General features: G+C 50.1%; 1 protein-coding gene across 1 annotated transcript in view; it reads left to right on the top strand.

The window, feature by feature from the left end:
* AGAP1 (ArfGAP with GTPase domain, ankyrin repeat and PH domain 1) overlaps positions 1-20,225 on the top strand; it is a 405,039-nt gene that overhangs the window by 152,618 nt on the left and 232,196 nt on the right. Inside the window, exon 9 of the mRNA XM_006893452.1 lies at positions 17,179-17,283. Within this exon, the coding sequence (XP_006893514.1) occupies positions 17,179-17,283 (105 nt within the window). The remainder of the gene's footprint in view (positions 1-17,178; positions 17,284-20,225) is intronic.

Below are 20,225 nucleotides of genomic sequence, written 5' to 3'. Positions count from 1 at the left end.
GTGGTAGTAGTATTGGTGGTGTTGGTACTGATGATGATGGTGGTGATAGTGGTGTTGATGGTCATGGTCATAATGGTGGTTGATGATGTTGGTGTTGATAATGGTAATGTCAATGATGCTGATGGTGGTGATGGTATTGTTGGTAGGATTTTGATGGTGATGTCGGTGGTGATGAAAGTCAGAGTGGTGATGATGCTCATGGTGGTATTGGTATTGATGATGGTGGTAGTGCTGTTGGTATTAATTATAATAGTGGTGGTGGTGGTGAGATCAATGATGTGATGATGGTGATGGTGGTGGTTGCCAGCTTCCCAGAAGTTGGGGCTCTGGCTCATGATAGCCAACCCCCCCCCCCACCGTGTCCAGTAGAATGAAATGGATCCTGGCCCTGCCCCTTTCTGATTGACTGCAGATCAGAACCATTGTGATCCACAGAGTTTGTATGGGCTGATTGTCCATAGGTTGCCAGGCCTTTCTTCCTAGTCCACCTTGTTGAGAAGCACTACTGACAAGTTCAGCATCACCGCAACACACAGGCCTCCACTGATGGACTGATAGCGGCTGCAAGGGAGATGCCTTGCCCAGGAATTGAACCTGAGTCTCCTGCAGAAAAGGCAGGAATCCTGCCACTCACCGCCAGTGTGCCCATGTTCCTTTTGTAGCCCCATTAGGAAAAGCAAAAAGACACAAGCTGATTTTCACCATGTTTTCTTTTATCCCAGTGCGTCAGCAAATTGACCAGTAAGGTGCTCTTATATTTTTTAATGGTTTCTTAGTCATCAAAATGTCACTGGACCTTTCAGGACAGATGGCACATAGTGACTTCAGTGGACAGAACATATCTAGGGGCTGAGTGAGGACCCCTACAGGTGAGGGACATTGGAGCTGATCAGGGCTCGCTGGTCAGGAGCTGGGAGGCATTGGGGCCGATAGGGTCATGTGAGTGAGAACCAGCTTGTCAACACCAACAACATAACAACATTTAAAGGAGGAAAGACATATCTGTCGTGGAGAAGAATTACAAACCAGTCACGTGGTTATAAACTCTGTGTCACCACATACCTGATATACTAGCTTTTTATACCAAATGCATTCAGTTTAAACTGGATGATGAAAAGGTACTGTTCCCACGTAAATGATAAGCAGCTCTCATTGCATCATTAGCGCTTGTGAAAATGGCTGTACTTAGGGATCACTTTCATGAAGACAGAAGATTCAAGACTACAGCCTTTAAAATGGATTATGTCTCAACATCAAGAAAACAAAAATTCTGACCAGTGGGCCTATAAGCAGCATCATGATAGATGGAGAAAAGATTGAAGCTGTCAGTGATTTCATCTTACTTGGATCCACAGTCAGTATCACTGGTAGCAGCAGTCAGAAGGTCAAGAGATGAGATGAATTGATGCCTTTGAGCTGTGGTGCTGGAGAAGAGTATGGAGGGTATCGTGCACTGCTAGGAAAACAAACATTCACCCTGGAAAGTGTTAAACCAGACGGCTCCTTGAAGGCAAGGATTCTGAGGCTCTGTCTGACATACTTTGGACGTGTTGTAAAGGAGAGACTGGTCCTTGGAGAAGGACATCATGCTGGGGAGGGTGGAGGGACAGCACAGGAGGGGAAGGCCCTATATGAGGTGAATTGATTCAGTGACTGGAGTAATCGGGATGGGAGTGTCAGAGACAGTGCGATTAGCACAGGACAGAGCAGAGTTTAGGACACTTGTACATAGGGTCGCTATGAGTTGCAGGCAACTCAATGGCACATAACAGCAACAACAACACTGCATTGGGAAAGTCTGCAGACAGGGGCCTCTCCAAATTTACTGAGGAGCAATGATGTCAGCTTGAGGACTAAGGTGCATTTGAGTCAGGCCATGGTCTTTTTAATCACTTGCTGTGCATCCGTGAACAATGAATAAGGATGACAGAGAAGAAGTGATGTCTTTGAACTGTGGTGTTAGAGAAGATGAAGAACAGATCTGAACACTGTCCTGTCTGTGCCTTTCTCACAATCTCTGACACTTGAGCCGTTGCTGCAGTCACTGTGTCAGCCCACCTGGTTGAGGGTTTTCCTCTCTTGCTGACCCTCCACCATTCAAAGCATGATGTCCGTCTCCAAGGAATAGCCTTTCCTAATAACATGCCCAAAGTATGTGAGATGAAGTTTTCTCTTTACCTCCAAGGAGCACTCTGGCTGCACTTTTCCCAAGACATACCTGTTTGTCCTTTTGGCAGTCCATGGGGTATTCAGTGCTCTTCTCCAACACCACTGTGTTCCCCTGCTGAGTTGCATGTCTGGTGTTCACTTAGGGGGCTTCGGCCATGATCCTACGAATGGCTTTGATACCTGGCTCGCTCTGCAGCCACTGGGAACAGAATGGAATCTCTTCGGTTCCCTCTGGCTGAGCACACTGTGCCTGCCCCTGGAGTGGCCACTTTGAGAGCAGTACTCCCGCCTGCTGGTTCTGTTTGCGCTCCTGCCTTCAGGGGTGTGGACTGGGAGGACAGGCTGGGCAGCGGCTAGTGATTGAGCATCTCTGCTTCACTGAGCGGCCGCTGAGGCCCTGGACGCTGGTCAGTATTGAGGGGACGGCCAGCCCAAGTGTCACTCGCAGCCGTTAAGTGTAGATACTGTCATCTCCAGGGCTGGAAATCGCATGACAGGAAAAGACAGGGGGCAAGAGAAGAAAAACGAGGCGATCAGGAGATAAAATTAACTAGAAAAACCACAAGGGTAGCTGTCAGTCCTGGTGGGAGAAGGGAAAAAAATGTGGATTGAGGGTTCCCCCACCCCTTTCTCTCAATCTCCTATTTCTTTTCTTTTGGTAAGTGACAGTATTTGTGTTTTGATTTTTGCATCCCAATATTTGGCAGCTCTATGGCCTCACCCCAAAAAAGCCAGAATTTAGAACCCCGCTGATGGCCACTTGCGGACCGGACCACAGGGGGAGCCCGTCTCTCCAGCCTCCTAGTTGGGGGTTTGGAAAGAGACGAGGGTGGGGAGAGCGGTGCACACAACACACTCGGCTTCCTTGTGCTGCCGTTTTTCTTGCTCTTGTTACTCTTCTACCACATTAAATTGGATTCCACGTCCGTCGTTATGAAAATGTGAAGTGTGTCACTCACAAAGCATGCATCTCGGGGCAGTTGGCTGAATAATTCCTTTCTTTATTATCCCAAATTACTGCTGAGCTCTGGAGAGGGGAGCAGTTTAGCCAATTATTGCCATTTGAGCTGGATTTGTGGGTGATTACCTCCTGGTCGAAGCCCGGGCTGGCCGCCTTTGAAGCGCGCGCCGTGTGATTTTTCTCAGCAGTGAGGTAGGAAGAGAGGAGGCTAATGACAGCCAGGTCGCGCGGGTGAGCTGACCTGCGCGTGGCGGCCGTTTGGGTTTGGCAAATAGGGCATCCACAATAACAAGTGTGTCACCAACCCCGCCGTGCATAATCGGGCCTTTATAGGATTGTTGGAGATGCTCACAGCTCAATTAAAGTGTAACCCTTTGTACCCTACAACCTGGCGGAATGACAGAAATATGACGGACCCAAAAGGGGCGGGGGTCACCAGGGAGCTGGTTAAAGATCCAGAATCTTCTCTCATCCCTCCACCCTCTCTCCCAGCCCCTTGCGCTGGTCCCAGCTAGCTGGGAGAAAGCTTCTGTTTGTAAAATAATAGGGTATCTGGGGGAGGGGGTCTACAAATACTGGTGGGGGGGATCTGGGAAGGAGACTTCCTGCTGTTTCTATGGAAATGTGAAGCTGGATGGAAAGTAACAGGATCTGTTTTGTCTTTCACACCCAATGTCCTCAGTGCCCTGAGTGACAAGTGGTCCTGGTTCCTGTCTGTCTGTCTGTCACACTGGTTCTGCTCTGCTGTGTGTGGGGCTTATACATTCAGGTTTCGTGCTGGGTCCTTTAAATTCAGCTGGTAGCACAGTACGGCCACCCAGCCTCTGACTGTTGGGTTTATAACAGATTGTCTTGTTTCTTGGAGATGTGCTACAACTGGGGTGATTATTTCAGGACCAACCATGTGCCAAGTGCTGATGAGGGTACTTAGAAGCCAGAGTAGTGACCGTCCTGACCAGGTGATCAGCCCATGGCACCCCCACACCTGTCTGTACACCTATGCTCGGGGAGGGGGTGATCTTCATGCCTGGATTTTCAGGCAGCAATCACCAGAACTTTCTTCCAAGGTATCTCTGGATGGACTTGAACCAGCAACCTTACCATTTGCAGTAGAGAGCACTAATTATTGGCACCATGCAAGATCTCTTGGAAAGCCCTGCGGGTTTGGGGGGGGTGGTATTTTTTTATTTTCTAATTAATTTTATTGAACGTTTACAGAGACTTAGGGTTTCCAGTCATTCATTGTACTTTTCTCCTTGCCCACCCCTCCCCCCCAATTCACTCTTCTTGAAAAGTAAAAGAAAAATTCTTTCATTGTTATGCAATCCCTCTCCCCTCAAGTCCATACCACTGTGCAGCCTTCATTCTGGACTCTTGTCATGACAGTAATACCCAATCATATATCCCTTGTAAACAGTTCTCGCCCTCATCTGTTCAGTGCAGTACAACATTGTTCTCCCCTCCTTCTCTGTCTTCCCTAAACCCCTGTTTTAAAAAGTCAGCCCTTCTGTCCAGTGGGTTCCTACAGAACCAAGCAGAGTTGCCCCATAGAGGGCTGCAACTCTTTATGGAAACAGACTGCCTCATTTTCCTCCTTTGGAGCAGCTAGTGGGTTTGAACCAGGAGTCTTTAGGTTAGCTGTCCCGTGCTGCACCCACTATGCCATGATGACTCCTTGATCTCACGTACGTAATTCTTTCTTCAAAATAACACAATTCTCGAAGCAGACATACTTTACTAATTAAGAATAGGGAAGACTGGTGAAGAGTTTACACCTTTGAATTGTAGTGTTGACGAGTGTTAAATACCCCGTGGATGGCAAAAGAACAAATACATTTGTCTTGAAGGAAGTGAGACCAGAGTACTCCTAGAGGCGAGGATGGTGAGACTTTGTCTGTCACACAGTGCATGTTAGCAGGAAGGGCAGGTCCTTGGAGAAGGAGACCATGGAAGGCCGGTGAAGGAGAAGGAAGATCTTTAACAGTTGGTTGACACAGGGCTGGCTGCCGTGGGCTTGAGCACAGGAGACTTTGTGAGCAGGTCGTCATCTTGCTGTAATCCCAGAACCGGAAATGGCAGGTGATAATCGGCTAGTATTTGTGATTAAAGCAATTATTGTCGTTTCGAGTAGTGTCAGCTTGGCAATTCGGTGATTCTTTGGGAAGCGTTATCTTCGAGGTGTGAAGGACAGAGACCGGCAGGCAGGGAAGGCTCGTCCGCACCACGCCTGCAGAGCACTGCTGAGCAGTGACTTCCTTGGGGAGTGACAGAGGTCTCTCTTCTCCTTACTTGTTTCTACTACGCTTTTCTGCTAGTGTCTGTCACAGATTTCATTGCCCGAGAGTCAGGGTTGCATACTCTTCATGGAAGCAGATCCCCACAGCTCTGTGTTGGTGAGCAGCTCATGGGCTCAGGCTACCAGTCTTTGGGTTTACACACACATGCTTCGGCACAGTGTACCTAGGGCTTTTTAATTTAGAGACTAAATCTGTGATCTGCCCCTTTACCCTTGAAGGCCATGATGTTGTTACATCCTGTGGGATCAGAACTGACTCCTCGCTGGCCCGCCAGTGGGATTTCAGAGGCAGTAAATCACACATAGGAGATTTCCTGTCTTTCTCCCATGGAGCAGCTGGTGGATTTGAACCTTGAGCCTTTGAGTTGGCAGCATAACTCGTTACACTAAGCCATCAGAGCTCTCTACCTGTAAAGATCGGGACACAAAACCTTTACTCACAGACTCTGGATAATTTAGTAAATTGTCTTTGGTAAATTTTTGCACAGGTATGTGCTCCACTTAAGGTAATCTTTAGTCTCTGTGTACCTCAGTTTCCTTTATCATAAGTTAATAGTAGTGACTAAGTGGGAAGTGGTTGGTCATTGATAGAATTCTCACCTTGTTCAGAAGTCCTGGGTTCGATTCCTTGCCAGGGCACCTAACCAAGCCACCACCAGTAGTGGTCAGTGGTCACTTCTGTGTGGCTCTGATGGAAAACAGGTTTCAGTGATGTTTCCAGTCCAGAACTGTCAGGGGATAGAGATGTGGTGATCTACTTCCCAAGGTCAGCCTGTGACTGTGGGTCGCAGCGTTCCAGTTCACAGCCAGTCACAGGGCGGGGCAGGACAGGGCAGAGTCTTCCAAGGAATATGTTGTTGTTGTTGTGTTATCAAATTGCCTACAACTCATCGCAACCCTATGTACAGCAGCTCTGAAGCCTGCCCTGTCCTGAGCCAGTCTCACTGACTCCCACACACCTACTCCCATTGCTCCAGTTACTATATCAATCCATCTCATCTGGGGTCTTTCTCTCCTGCACTGTCCCGCTACTCTTCTGAGCATGATGTCTTTCTCCAAGGATCCTCTGGGCCACATGCCCAAAGTATGTGAGAAGGAGCTTCAGAATCTTGATCTCCAAGGAGAAACTTGGTTTCACCCTCTCCAAGACAGACTTGTTTGTTTTGTTGGTAAGACTCTTCTCCAGCCCCACAACTCAAAGGCATCAGTTCTTCTGTCATCCTTAGTCATTGTCCAGCTCTCTGATAAATAGCAAGTAATTGCGGAAACCATGGCCTAAATCAGGTACACCTTATTTTTCAGACTGGCATTATTGCTCCTCGGTACTCCGGACAGGTCCCTGACAGCAGATTTACCTAATGCAGTTCGTCTCTTGGTTTCCTGACTGCTGGTGCCAAGAGTGTTGACTGTGGAACCAAGCAAGTTGTAACTGTTAACAACCTCAGTCTCCTCTCCATTTATCATGGTGCTACCAATTGGACCAGCAGTGTCTTTGTTTTCTTGATGTTGAGCTTTAAGGATTGAAGGATTGAAAAGACAGTCCTTGGCCTTCTGCAGCAGACCCTTTTGATGTGTGTGGGTCACCATGAACTGTGAGCTGACTCAACCACTACTGACAACAACAAAAAGCATCCCCCCCCCAGTTTCTGCTCTTAAACACGCACAGCAGACGCCAAGCTCCCCCAGTGCCAGTCCCACCCATCCACCATCATCACACAGACTCTTTCAAGTTTAGTTTAATCTGCTTTAACCCAGATAAAGTGCAGTCCTAATGCATATTTCGTGTGATGTATTAAATTGTGAGAACCCTTAGCAAAAAGGTAAATCTAAGAACTGAGTTAATGACGTTCATGCTCTTTGGCTTTCCCTTAAAGACACCAGCCTTTCCGTGTGTCATGATGGAAGTTGTAAGAACTGCCACATGAAAATTTGTTCCCAAGTATCATGAACGTAAATCACAGAGCCTTTGTGATCTGTCAACAGGTATTCCTAATTGAACCAAAGAAATGTTCGACAGATGGAGGAAGCCTTCAGCATGTTGGGACTTGCATGGTTTGTTGTTTTGCTGCCTTTAAAAAAAATTTTTAAAAAAAAGCAACTTTTAAAACTCAGTAATTAGGAAGGTTGTCCTTTTTACCAGGCCAGGCCAGTCCTTGGATCAGGACATCATGCTTGGTGGGCTAGAGGATCAGAGAAAGAGAGGAAGAGCCTGGTGTGAGTGGACACAGTGCTGCCCCAGGAGACTCAGACGTGGTGGAGGTGGCGAGGATGGCACGGGACCGGGCAGTGTCTTGCTGTCGTGCGTGGAGCCACTCTGAGCTGTCGCTGACTCAGCATACCACAGTAGTGGCAATGAGGAAGCCAGCGCACCGCGTCGAGGACAGCTGGGGCCTTCCTTCTGGGGGTGGTAACCACGCTCCATGGCTGGCTGGAAGGATGGTGCTTGAACCCACCCAGCTGCTTCATGGGAGAAAGATGGGGCCCGCCTTCAGCCACGAAACCCTTCCCAACACAAGTACTTTGTCACATGCAGTCATCGCAAGTTGGAACTAGAAGTGTTGAAGGACATTTCCGTTTACATCCCTGCTGAAGCAGATTGAAGAGTCGATGGTGGTTCAGTAGTTAATATACACGGCTCCAGTGCTTGAAATCCACTTCGTGGGAGAAAGATGTGGCAGTTAGCTCCCAGCAGTCTTCACAATGTTGGAAACCCTCTCGGGTGGTCCTGCCCCATCCAGCAGGGCTGCTATGCATCAGAATCCGCTCCGAGGTGGGAAGGCTCCGTCATTCTCTTAGGTCATGTACACTGCATCATAGCTGTTGACACAGGTCAGAAATGGAACCTCAAGAGAAAACGGAATTATGTCCCTGTGCGCATCACATCTTTGCATAGAGCGACCAGCATCTAGGCTGAGCCTTCTCCCACCGGGAGCCTCACTGTACCTTCTGTGTGGTGATGGGTCCCCATGATGGCCCCCTCTTTACAGAGGCCAGTACCAGCCGGCCCCTCAAACTTAAAACGAAGACTGATTGGTCTGGCGAAGACCCCTAGCCTGACAGCCAATGCGCTCAATAAATCTTTGTTGGTAAATAATTGCTATCGAGCAGAGTTTTAATATAAATTTATGAGTGGTGTTTTATCACAGCTCGGGGCTGCAGCCAGCACTGAGTGATGGATTTCAGATGGCAGTTACATTCATTACATTAACTTTGTAAGTTATTTAAAGCTTGTACACTTAACATTGCTTTTGGCTGCCAGTGACCTCTTGGGACTTGTAGACATGGAATACACGTGACTAATAGAGAGATTGCCGCCCAGAGAAAATTCTGCTCTTTGCCACATGGTAGAAGAAAGTTCCCTGAGGAACAAAGAAAAACAAAATCTAGAAATGCATGTCTGGAATAATCCTGGGATTTGAGATCTAGATTAAAGTCTCAGCCTTTCTGAAGCCTCTATAAATGAGCTAGGTGGTAGCAATTAGATTGCCGTTTGCCATTTTGAAGGTAAAAAGAATACACTAAGATGTCAAACCACCCTTTAATCTCTGGCTGTGCAAACAAGTTGAAGATGTTAAGCGTTTTTGATTGGTCTTCAGGGTAAAATGTTTTCAGGGGAGGCAGGGTAGCCTAGAAGTTCCAGACCAGTGTGCAGGCCTCCACTCCTCTCTTGACTATCTCTTGCAGGGCTAAAGGCCCCTGAATGCACTGACTACAAACCAAAAAATTGGTGGTTTGAGCCCCCACAAGCTGCAGTGAAAGAAAGCCTGTCGAGATGCTTTAGTAAAGTTTCAGGCCTGGAAACCCTCACGGAGCGGTCAGGCTGAGACACCCAGGACCCCCAGGATCCTGAATCCACTCAGCACCAACTAGTTTCCAGTGAGGCGCTGAGCATTTAACCGCCCCGAAGCTGCTGGGTTTCGGCAGCTCCGCTGTACTGTTGTGTACCCTTTCGTCACCTTCACGTGGCGGCCCTGTAGGACAGAGCATGACAGCTCTGGAGCGTCCAGGCTGTAGGCACTGCGGAGGGAGCTGGTGGCCTAGTCAGTAGGAACTTGTCTTGCTAACTCAAAGATTGTGCTGTCTGGTGGTTCAAATCCAGCAGGGGCTTCTCACAAGAACCTCGGGCATTCTCCTCCCATGTGACTTACAGCCTCAGAAACCCAGCAGAGGGCCCGCGAGGAGTCAGAGCTGCCTGGATGATGATGAGTTTGAGGGGTTTTGAATAGTTATGGAGCAAAGCACCGTGTGTCTTTTCCTCTGTGGCTCTGTTGGCGGGCTTGAACTGCCACCCTTTTGGTCAGCAGCATACCCCAGCCGAGCACGTACCATTGCGCTGCCAGGGCTCCTTGTGAAAGCAGGCCTGTTGGGTGATTTGTCGGGAGTTTGGGATTAAAGGGGCAGATCCACCCAGAGCCAGCACTGCAGGCTCCTGGCCTCTTCTCTGTTGCAGTCTGAGCTGGACTGGGGCTGTGGACCGTGGTGACTGGCACAGGGCAGCAGGCCTGGAGTTCTGGCCTATCCATCATGCGGCCCCAGGCCTCCCTTCACAGTGTCCACAGTGGGTGGTCAGACTCCTGCCTGGGAGCTGTCCTGGTCGCCTCGTGCTGCTGTAACAGAAACACCACAGACAACTTGTTCTCTCTCAGCCACTGCCGTTCCTAGAGGAGGAGGCTTAGCCTCCTATGGTGCTGGAACAGGACGCAACAGGCCCAGTGTCTCCCCGAGATGTCCCACAGCAGGCCCGCTGTCTCCCGGAGATGCCCAGAGCCTGGCAGTGGCATGCTCACCTCATTGATCCTGTGCTCCAGGGCCCACCAAGAGGACAGAAGAGAAATGCTGCAGATCACTCCTTAGGAGTGAGAACAGGGCGTCTCTGCATGTTATCAGGAAGGATCAATCCTTGGGAAAGTGGAGGGTCAGTGAAAAAAAGAAAGACGGTGGTGACTGGCCTAGCTCAACACCATGGCTGCAGCGGTGGGCAGGAGCTCAGGAGAGATGGTGGGGTGGTACAGGGGCTGAAGCAGTGGGGGAGCTCAGCAGAGATGACGGGGTGGTGCAGGGGCTGCAGCAGTGGATGGGGCTAAGCAAAGATCGCGGGGTGGCGCAGGGGCTGCAGTGGTGGGTGGGAGCTCAGCAGAGATGGTGGGGGTGGTGCAGGGGCTGCAGCAGTGGGTGGAGCTCAGCAGAGATGGTGGGATGGTACAGGGGCTGCAGCAGTGGGGAGCTCAGCAGAGATCGCAGGGTGGCGCAGGGGCTGCAGCAGTGGGGAGCTCAGCAGAGATGGTGGAGTGCTACAGGGGCTGCAGCGGTGGGTGGGGCTCAGCAGAGATCGCGGGGTGGCACAGGGGCTGCAGCAGTGGGGAGCTCAGCAGAGATCGCGGGGTGCTGCAGGATTATGCGGGGCTTGTTCTGTCATCCGTGGGTTTGCTGTCAGAGGTGACTCAGCAGCCCTGCCAACCACCCTCAGGGCGACCCAGAGCCACTGTGGATGTATTGCTAGGAGAGGGACATCGTGCTTGGAAAGGTGGAGGGTCAACATAGGAGAGGAAGACCCCTAAAAAGATAGGTTGACATAGTACGGGCAGCACTGGGCTCAAGTGTGTCGGACATGATGAGAACGGCACAGGACAGGACAGGGCTCAGGTCTGCTGCTCATGGGGCCACTGTGAGTTGGACTCGACTTGACAGCATCTAACAACAGAGCAGAGGCTGGAGTGACTTCAGAAGCCCAGAAGAGATGTCTGAGCAACTGGCCCTGACAGTGAAGGGCTGCTGGGCCGCTGGTGTATATTCGTTTAGATGCCTAGAGGTAGTTGTTGTTGTTAGGTGCCATCAAGTCGAGTATGCTCACAGTGACCCTATGAACCACTGATCTGAACCCTGTCCCATCCTGTGCCGTCCTCACACGTGTCTGACACACTTGAGCCCTTTGCCACAGCCACCGTGTCAACCCACCTGGTCAAGGGTCTGCCTCCCTCTCATCCATCTTTGTCCTGTGGACCAAGTGGTTGGATTTGAACTGCATTCCTTTGTGCTGGCAGTGCACCTCCTTACCACTAAGCCACCAGAGCTCTGCCTAAAGGTAGTGGTTGTTATGTGCCATTGAGTCACCTGCAATTCATAGAGACCCTGTGTACCTGGAGTCAATTTCATTGTCTCTGACACCCCTGCCCTCATTACTCCAGTCGTCACTGAGTCAATGCATCTCATCCAGGGTCTTCCTCTCTTGCACTGTCCCCCCAACCTTCCAAGCTTGATATCCTTCTCCAAAGACGGAGACGGGGGCCTCCTGGCAACATGCCCAAAGTATGTCAGACGGAGAGTCACAGTTCTTGCCTCTAAGGAACAGCTTGGTTTCATGCTCTCCAGGACAGACCTGTTTATTCTCTTGGTGCTTCATGATATGTTCTCTGTCACCACAGCAAACTGTCATCCTTCGTCATTGTCCAGCTCTCTGATGCATAGCAAGCAGTTGCGAAGAACATGTACTTTAGTCACGTGTACTTTAGTCTCTAGACAGACATCGTTGCTCTTCAGTGCTCTGGAACAGATTTTACCTCTATACTATTTATTTATATTTTACCAATACGAGAGATAGCAATTTGTCATAAAAGGTGATCTGTTCATGCCTTTTCCCACCAGTTAGTTGCTGAATTTTTGGAGAGGCCTGTTGTGCAGTGTGTTGAGCATTGGGATGCTAACAGAAGGGTCACTGGTTTGAATCCCTCAGCCTCCCTGAAGGAGAATGAGGCAGTCTGCTCCCACAAAGATCTGCCGTGTCCTCCAGTGGCTGAGTGGAACCGCCGTGATGACACTGATTGGGGATGTTCACAGAGCCCGGGAGCAGCTGAGGGGACCGGCTGGGTGAAGCAGGACCTGGCTGGTCCGTGGTCGTGAGTTGTGATCACGGCAGCACTGAGATGTGGCCGCCCCACACACTGCAGGGCGGGTGAAAGGCCTGTGTGGCCCTCAGTGCTCTTGTCACCTAACGCCGTCATCACGAGCACTCCGTTCTGAGCGGCCTTCGTCAGCCGGCACATGTTCCACGTGCTCCGTCAGACTCTCCTGCCTGCTTTCCTGAAGCTTGTCTCCAGGCCTCTGCTTGTGTTAGCCACGTCAAGTCTCCACTGGTCTTTGTCTTGGCCCCCCTGGTTCCCATAGTTGGCCCTCCAGTAGGTTTTCAGAGGCTTTCGATCACGCAGGGGGAGATTGCCCGTCCTCCTGCGGAGCACCTGGCAGATTTGACCACATGTTCTTGGGATTGCAGCACAGCTTCTTACCCCTAGGCCACCATAGGAAAACCCAAAAAGCTAACCAAAAGCTCCCGGGGAGTCAGTTCTGACTGCTAATGCCCCTGTAGGCCAGAGTGAGCCTGCCCCGTTGAGGCCCCAGGATGGAATCTTTATGGAAACGTTCTTAAGCTGTCTCACAGCTGAACTTCATCAGGTTTCCGGAGCTGTAAACCTCATGAGATGGTAGGAAGTGTCTCATCTCTCTCCCTCAGAGCAGCTGGTGGATTCGAACACCAAAACTGTGGACTGTGTCAGCGGACTGCCACATCCGTGTCCCCAGTAGTGGCTGGACTGAACAGCTGGGATATCAGTGAGCAGGGTGCTTTAACCACTGAAGCATCAGAGCTCTTCATGAAGAAAAACGTCAGAACTCCAGCGTGTAGCCACCCACAGCCCCCTAACCTGCCCCCTGACGCCACACAGCAGGACTCCAGCGTGTAGCCACCCACAACCCCCTAACCTGCCCCCTGACACCACACAGCAAGAACTGGGACCCCACAGATTCTGGCTGGATTTAACTTCTGGGTTCTCTTTACACTCTGACACTCTGGTATGATTCTCTCTTGCCTCTCAAGAAATCAGCGTTAATTTAGGCAAATAAGAGAGAAGAAAACACTTTGGACTCTATAGAAGGTGTTCACGGTCCCTCCTTCCTCATCCAGCCTGCGCCTGATTGCATCGGTTCCTCCCGCTGCTATGAGCCCACCCTTGTCCTCACCCCTCAGCGGGTACTTAACTCATCAGGAGTTTGAGGACCAGGCTTTCTGTTGTTTGCAGAGGGAAAACCTCAGGTTTCTTGTTTCTCCTAGGGTTTTTGCCTAACCATTTTTTAAAAACCCGGTGCCTACTCACAGGGAGTGGACTCCGACTCGGAGCCACCCCGAAGGGCAGCACCGACCTGCCCCACCATGTTCCTGGGGACGTAGATCCTTATGGAAGCAGATTACTTCATCCCTTCCATGCAGAGAAGCTGTGTGATCGAACTGCTGACCTGTTGGACAGCAGCACAGTGCTTGATCCCCTGTGTCCTCAGGGATCCTTGAGATGTCAGATATCAAACCCAGCACCAGGAAATCATTTCCACTTCATCCTAATCTGTGTTGTGCGGCCCCTTAGGGTCATAATCTGTGTCACACAGCCCCTTAGGGTCTCCAGGGCTATAAATCTTTACAGGAGCAATGCCCTCAGCTTTCTCCTCTGAGGTGGCTGGTGGATTTGAACCAGCTTTCGGTCAGTGGTCAAATTCTTTAACCGCTGTAACACCAGGTGCCTGACTCTTTTAAAGGTGATGATAAAGGCAAATCTGGACTCCAAGAGGCAGAAACTCTTCTAGAATTGTGTTGCAGTAGAGGCTGCTCCGATTTCCGACATCTGCAAACATCTCAGAATTAAATAGGAAAAGGCTTTTCTAGTGTCAGAGGAAGGGGCTCTGGTGGCCTACTGTTAAGGAGCTGCACTGCAATTCTCAAGGCACGGGGTTCGAATCTACCAGGTGCTCCACAGAACAATGAGCAATCTCCTCCTGCATTGTTTTCTCCCCTGAAAACCTGGAGGGTCAGGTACAGGTCAGTCTGACTCAACAGCCCACAGCAACAGCCTCCGTGAGGCAGGCAGCTGAGGGACACTGGAGAGGTGAAGGGAGAGGTCTGCAGACAAGAAGGTCCTCAGAGAGCAGGCCGGTTCTACCCTGTGGTGGCCCTGTTCCCACCCGAGGCAGGCTAGGGGAAGGTGGCTTCGATTAGAGGCAAAGGTAAGAGACGGACTGACCTGAGCACTTCTGTCAAAGGCCTGCATTTCTCAGCACAGGTGTGAACACTGGGTGGGTGTGGATTTGTGCATATTGCTTCTGCAGCCTGGGAGTGTCCAATCTGTCATTGCCTGAGACAGAGGTCCTTAACAGCCCAGCAGAGGACATGAGGGTGAGGGGGAAAGCAGCATATTGTCCTGTCCCCTTCACCTGCTTCTTTGTCAGTGGCAGTGAGCTTCAGCCCAGCGCCACATTCTCACCCTGAGCTGCTGAAGTTACCAGATGACCCAGGAAGGTCACTTCCCTGGGAGGGGGCAGGTGATGCCCTTTCCTGAGGAGTAGGCATGGACTAAGGGTGAAGTCAGAACGTGTTGTCTGCAAACCAGGGATCCTCACACCACTTCCCTTTGCAAGGCTGACTCCCAACTCCAAGCACCGGAGAATGATAGACTGACAGACAGAAGAGTGGTAGCGTCGTGGATAGACAGATAAGCGGTATCATCTTTGATAGACTGACAGTTCCGTGGTAGCATCATTTGCTGGTGGCGTCAGCATCAGCTGTTTCTCTCAATTGCCACCCGTCAGACCTGTATGAAGTCATCAATATTTAGATTTTCTTTCACCAAGAGATTACCGTTTTGCTAGCATGAAGACAAATTGATCTCATTTACGTCCCCTCAAAACTATCAAATCCTCCCTTCATGGTGTTTCCTAATTGGACTATTCCCCTTTTCTCTCCCTAAAGTCTTTGTAGCCCTGGCTGGTGGGAGGTTGATTGTGAGTGTAGGATTTGCTCATGAAAGCACAGCCCAGAGCCGGGTGGAGTTCTCTGAGCCCATCTGTACCCGGTCCCCACCCACCAGGGGTGCGAGCTGCTGGGGCCTTTTGTTTGAGTGCTGGGGAACAGAGCTTTCTAAAGCCAGGACGTCTCTGATCTTCCAGTGACACCTCAGTGACCCCAGGCCCTGTATTGTTGGAATTCCATCTGAAATGGATGATGAAAAAACGTGAGCCCAGAGGAGAACTTGTTTGAGGTTTTGTTATGCTAAGCTTAAAAATCTTAGGAATCCTGCCAAGCTGTAAACTGTACCGGTTTGAAGCTCTTGCTTATTTACTGGGGCATTGCTGATGCTGGTGCCTGCCTCTCTCCACAGCCCCGTGTGACTGAGATTTGCTCCGAGTGACTTTATTTTGTGGCCTTGGTCCACCTTGCTGGGTTCAATGTCATAATGGCTCTTATTAGTTTCTGTTTGGAGAATCCAAGGTATACTGTGGTATGCTCCGTGGTTTCTTTAAATGATCAGCCCACTGCTGTCCAGTTCCTAGGCACGCTGGTGGATTGAGCAAAAATGCTTTGTAGGGTCCTCAAGGCTATGATCAGTTAGGATGGGACAGCAGACAGCCTCTGCCTTGCTCTTAGGGGGCAGCTAGTGGGTTCAAACCACCAACCTTTGGGTTAACAGCTCAGTGCTTGAAATAACAGGGACTTGCAGAGAAGTCGCTTTCCAGAGGTTCATTTGCAAATCATTTCAGACTTTGTAGTATGTTCCTGGAGGAACAGTGTTTGATGGTGATTGGATCCCATGCTGGATCCTAGCTGTTATGTTAGTGAAATTTGCTGTCATTCGAACCAATAGCAAGCAACACTGTGACAGTATTGTTAAGTGAGTTGGATGGAAACTCAGCTACAGAGCATGAAAAAAAGTGTGTGTCATTTTTTCTTAGGTTGTGGTTCTGGAGGTAAAGCAGGATGAGGAGGGGAGTGGGGGCCCTGGCTTTCCTAGTGTCAGACCATGTTCTGGGGCCTACCAATCACTACCTGACCCACTGGTCCAGGTGAATTAACGACATTCATCTCATACATCTCAGTCATAATTGGGATCGCGCCCATGTGTAAGTGGGCAAGAAGTGGGGAGAGAAGACTTTCTTTATTTTAAGAGAGCAGGGGTTGAAAGATAGGACAAAAGAGAAAGACAACTGGAGACCCTTGATGTCACCGTTGAAGTTGAAAGTAACTGAGCCAGGCAGATGTAAAGCACCCTCTCCCCAGGAAGGGGAAAGAAAAATGCCGGTAAATATGTCAGACCCAGCAGGGCTTTTTCAACCCGGCAAAGCTTGAGATAGGCGGAAGGTTAGCAGAAAATCAGTAAACTCACCAGTCATCTAAGAAAGAAAGGGGAGCTGGTTTCAAGAAGTTTGAACTATATTCCACGGGATTTCTTTCTGTTAAATATGGTCTAACAAAACTAAACTTTGTGGCTATAATAATTGTAAGACTCAAACTCTGAAATGAAAAGAACTGTAAAGTAAAAATGTTTCTATTTGCAAATTGAGTTAAAGTTGTTACTTTTGAGAAAAGAAAAAAGTAGCTTTTTTTGCCCCCCCTTAGCAACTTTACACAGATGTCCTCTGTTTACAACATAATTACAGAAAACATACAGCCAGTTGTAAGGTTTCCTGTTATTTATTGAACTGATGGCCATGTTTTCATATCTTGAATTATCACAATCTGAGTTCTACACACAGAGACAGAAGTCTGTTGGATATGGGTTGTACGTAAAAGAGACGAGAAAGAATTCTCAAACTGAAAATGAACAATTTCCTTTTTTAGGATGGCAAAGATAAGAGGAAGGTTTTTGAAACGTGCATCTCTTTTTATTATTATTTCTGTTGATTTCACTGCCCTTCACCTTTTCCTCCTCTTTCTTCACAGGGCATGCTGCTGAAGCGAAGTGGCAAATCCCTGAACAAAGAGTGGAAGAAGAAATACGTCACCCTGTGTGACAATGGTGTGCTGACCTACCACCCGAGTCTCCATGTGAGTGTGCCCCCCACCTGCCCCTGGAGCAATTAGGCAGAGACCCTGGGGGTGGGGGCAGGGGTTCCTAGGGGCTGTCCCTCCCCTGTCCCTGTTTGAAGTTCTGTTTGGTCTCCCACTCGGTCATGAGATAGATAATCATACCCCTCAGTCTTCATCAGCTGTATGTCTCTATCTCCCCGCCCCACCCTCACCCCAGAGGTCCGGCAGTAACTCTCAGAGTCCACAAAGAATCCCACTCAAAGGCTCATGAAGGACAGTTTACAATGAGCCTGAAAAGACAGGAGAGCGCGGTAAGCGGGAAGCGAGAACAGGATGCATCCATCTGAAAAATCTAAACTTAAAGACACAAACATCTGCTTACACCAGGATGCAGCCCTGAGCTGCCCAGAACAAGCCCAGCCAATCCAGTGCAGCTCAGGCCTCAGTCATGTGCTCAAATGCTGGCACCACTTCCCTCCTTTGACAACACGTGTTATATCAGCAGCGTATGTGAGACAGAGTCAAAGGTAGAATTCATTTTGTCCTGGGGAGGGAGGCAGACATGCCACTCACTGTCAGTTCTTTCTGTCAACCTCCGTAAAAGTCTGAAGATAAGGTTCTTCTTAGGTCTGTAACCCATTCCTCGTGTCTCGGTCTAAAGAGGTGTCAGTGGTGGTGACATGTGCCATGGAATCGAAGCTGATCCTTAGCTGACCTTGCAGTGGGTTTTCCAAGTCCGTGAACGGCACAGGAGACTGCCCGTTGTAGTGCACCTTCTTGCCGCTAGGCCTCCCCTCGTGTGTTCGGCTGCTGTTCAGAAAGGTCGAGAGTTTGCCTCCACCAGGGACTGGAGTTACACCTCTCTGGTTGGGATGTGCCCCGATTCTGCCCAGAATCACTGAGCAGTACTTGGAGAGAATGTAAAGGGGATCCTTCGAGGCAGTCAAGAAGCTGGTCGCTGACCTGCCCAGTGCTGCAGGCGGGTGAGCCCAGGGCCATGGCAGCAGGAGGAGCCGCCAGTGTCTGGTTTTCCAGCACATGTAAACTCTGTGTCTGCACTACACTGCGGTCTATCAGGAGTGTGGTGACATCATGAGAGGGTGTGAATTACCGAGAGAATTAGCACAATGTGACCGAGATGCAAAGTGAACACACTCGGTGTTGATAAATTACGCTAACGGGCTTGTGGGGGCGCAATGGCCACACCCCTTCAGTTTGTTAAGATACAGAAAAAAGGTAAAAATGCAGTCTGTGTGGGGTGGAGTAAAACAAACTCAGTGCGATGCAGCGTGCCTGGACATGGACACTCCTCATCCAGCCTCGTGGAGACAGTCTTGCGACCTCACAGGGGCTCTTCCTGGGGAAGCCCCTCAGTGTCTGCCAAGCCCACTCCCTGTGTGCTCCTGGGGTTCAAGGGTATGTTGTGTCACTGCAGGCCAAAGCCCTGTCCCCCTATCACGGAGGTGAAGCAGGTCTCCTGGACTTGACTGAGCAGTGTGGATTGGTAATCCCTGGGGGAAGTGAGTTTCACTTGGGGAGGCCTGGAGGTGTGGGTGGATGAAAGTTTGGTGGGATCTACCGTGAGTCGAGTATATTTACCGGCATGTACCAGAAGCGGACCAACTCGGTTGAGTTGCTTTGACAGCATCTTCTCCATAAGCGCTGAAAAGCTTTAGCACTCTTTAGTTGTGTGTTGAGAAGAATTTCCAAGGGTGGAGCCCGCTTTCCTTAATAAAAAATGTTCCATCATTTCTTAGTGAACTGGGCCCTGGCCATCTTCTTCTGAAGTCCTCTGACCCTGCCCAGGTCCAGAGCATCATTTCCTAGGTACATCTTTTTGTGTTGTTTCTTCGTCTCGAAGCTTAGTTCCTGGATCGATTATTCAGGAGGCCACAACCCTGAGCTTGCTTCGACCTGCCACGTCACCTCGGTTTGGTTTTTTATTTGTCCCAGCCTTTGGCTTTCCTGACACCCTTCTCTTTCTCACAGAATAGACGTAGAGGGGAGACTGTACACAGAACTGGGCGTGCTCCCCACTGCTGCGCTGTGAGCAGTGCCTCTGTGTCGCCAGGCGCTGTCAAGTCGTTTCAGCACATGCAACAGAACAAACCACTGCCTGGTCGCCCAGCGTCCTCACGGCTATGGCTGGGTCGAAGACCCACGATGCTCCCGTGTCAGCCCACCTCCTTGGGGTCTCCCTCTATACGATGTCCCTCTGCAGGGATTGGGCCTTCCTGAAAACATGTCCAAGGTGTGTGGGATGAAGGCTTATCATCCGTGCATCTGGGGCACCCTTCCTGGCACTTCTTCCCACACCAGTCAGCTTGCCCTCTGGCAGTCACGATACATTCAATACTTGTACCAGCGCCATAATTCTGAGCTGTCAGTCTCCTGTAGTCATTGTCCCTCTTTCTCGTGCTTATGTAGCCACTGGCAATACCATCGCTTGGGTGAGGTGCACCTTAGTCGTTAGTGGTTATGAATTGCATGGCTACGTGAAAAGTGAGAGGTTTGAATCCTGCAGCTCTGTGGCAGAACGATGGGCAGCGTCCTCCCATAGAGACCCACAGCCTGGGAAGCTCAGTGAAGGTCACAGTCTGCTCAGTGAAGGTCACAGTGTGCTCAGTGAAGGTCACACTGCTCAGTGAAGGTCACGGTCTGCTCAGTGAAGGTCACACTGTGCTCAGTGAAGGTCACTGTCTGCTCAGTGAAGGTCACGGTGTGCTCAGTGAAGGTCACGGTGTGCTCAGTGAAGGTCACGGTCTGCTCAGTGAAGATCACAGTCTACTCAGTGAAGGTCACTGCTCAGTGAAGGTCACAGTGTGCTCAGTGAAGGTCACAGTGTGCTCAGTGAAGGTCACAGTGTGCTCAGTGAAGGTCACTGTCTGCTCAGTGAAGGTCACTGTCTGCTCAGTGAAGGTCACGGTGTGCTCAGTGAAGGTCACTGCTCAGTGAAGGTC

The sequence above is a fragment of the Elephantulus edwardii genome, unplaced genomic scaffold (genome assembly GCF_000299155.1).
Source record: "Elephantulus edwardii isolate Elephantulus edwardi_28Jun2011 unplaced genomic scaffold, EleEdw1.0 scaffold00127, whole genome shotgun sequence".
In the NCBI taxonomy this organism is placed as follows: domain Eukaryota; kingdom Metazoa; phylum Chordata; class Mammalia; order Macroscelidea; family Macroscelididae; genus Elephantulus; species Elephantulus edwardii.
Note: the sequence above shows the minus strand (reverse complement) of the source record. Positions and strands in the feature narration are given on the sequence as shown.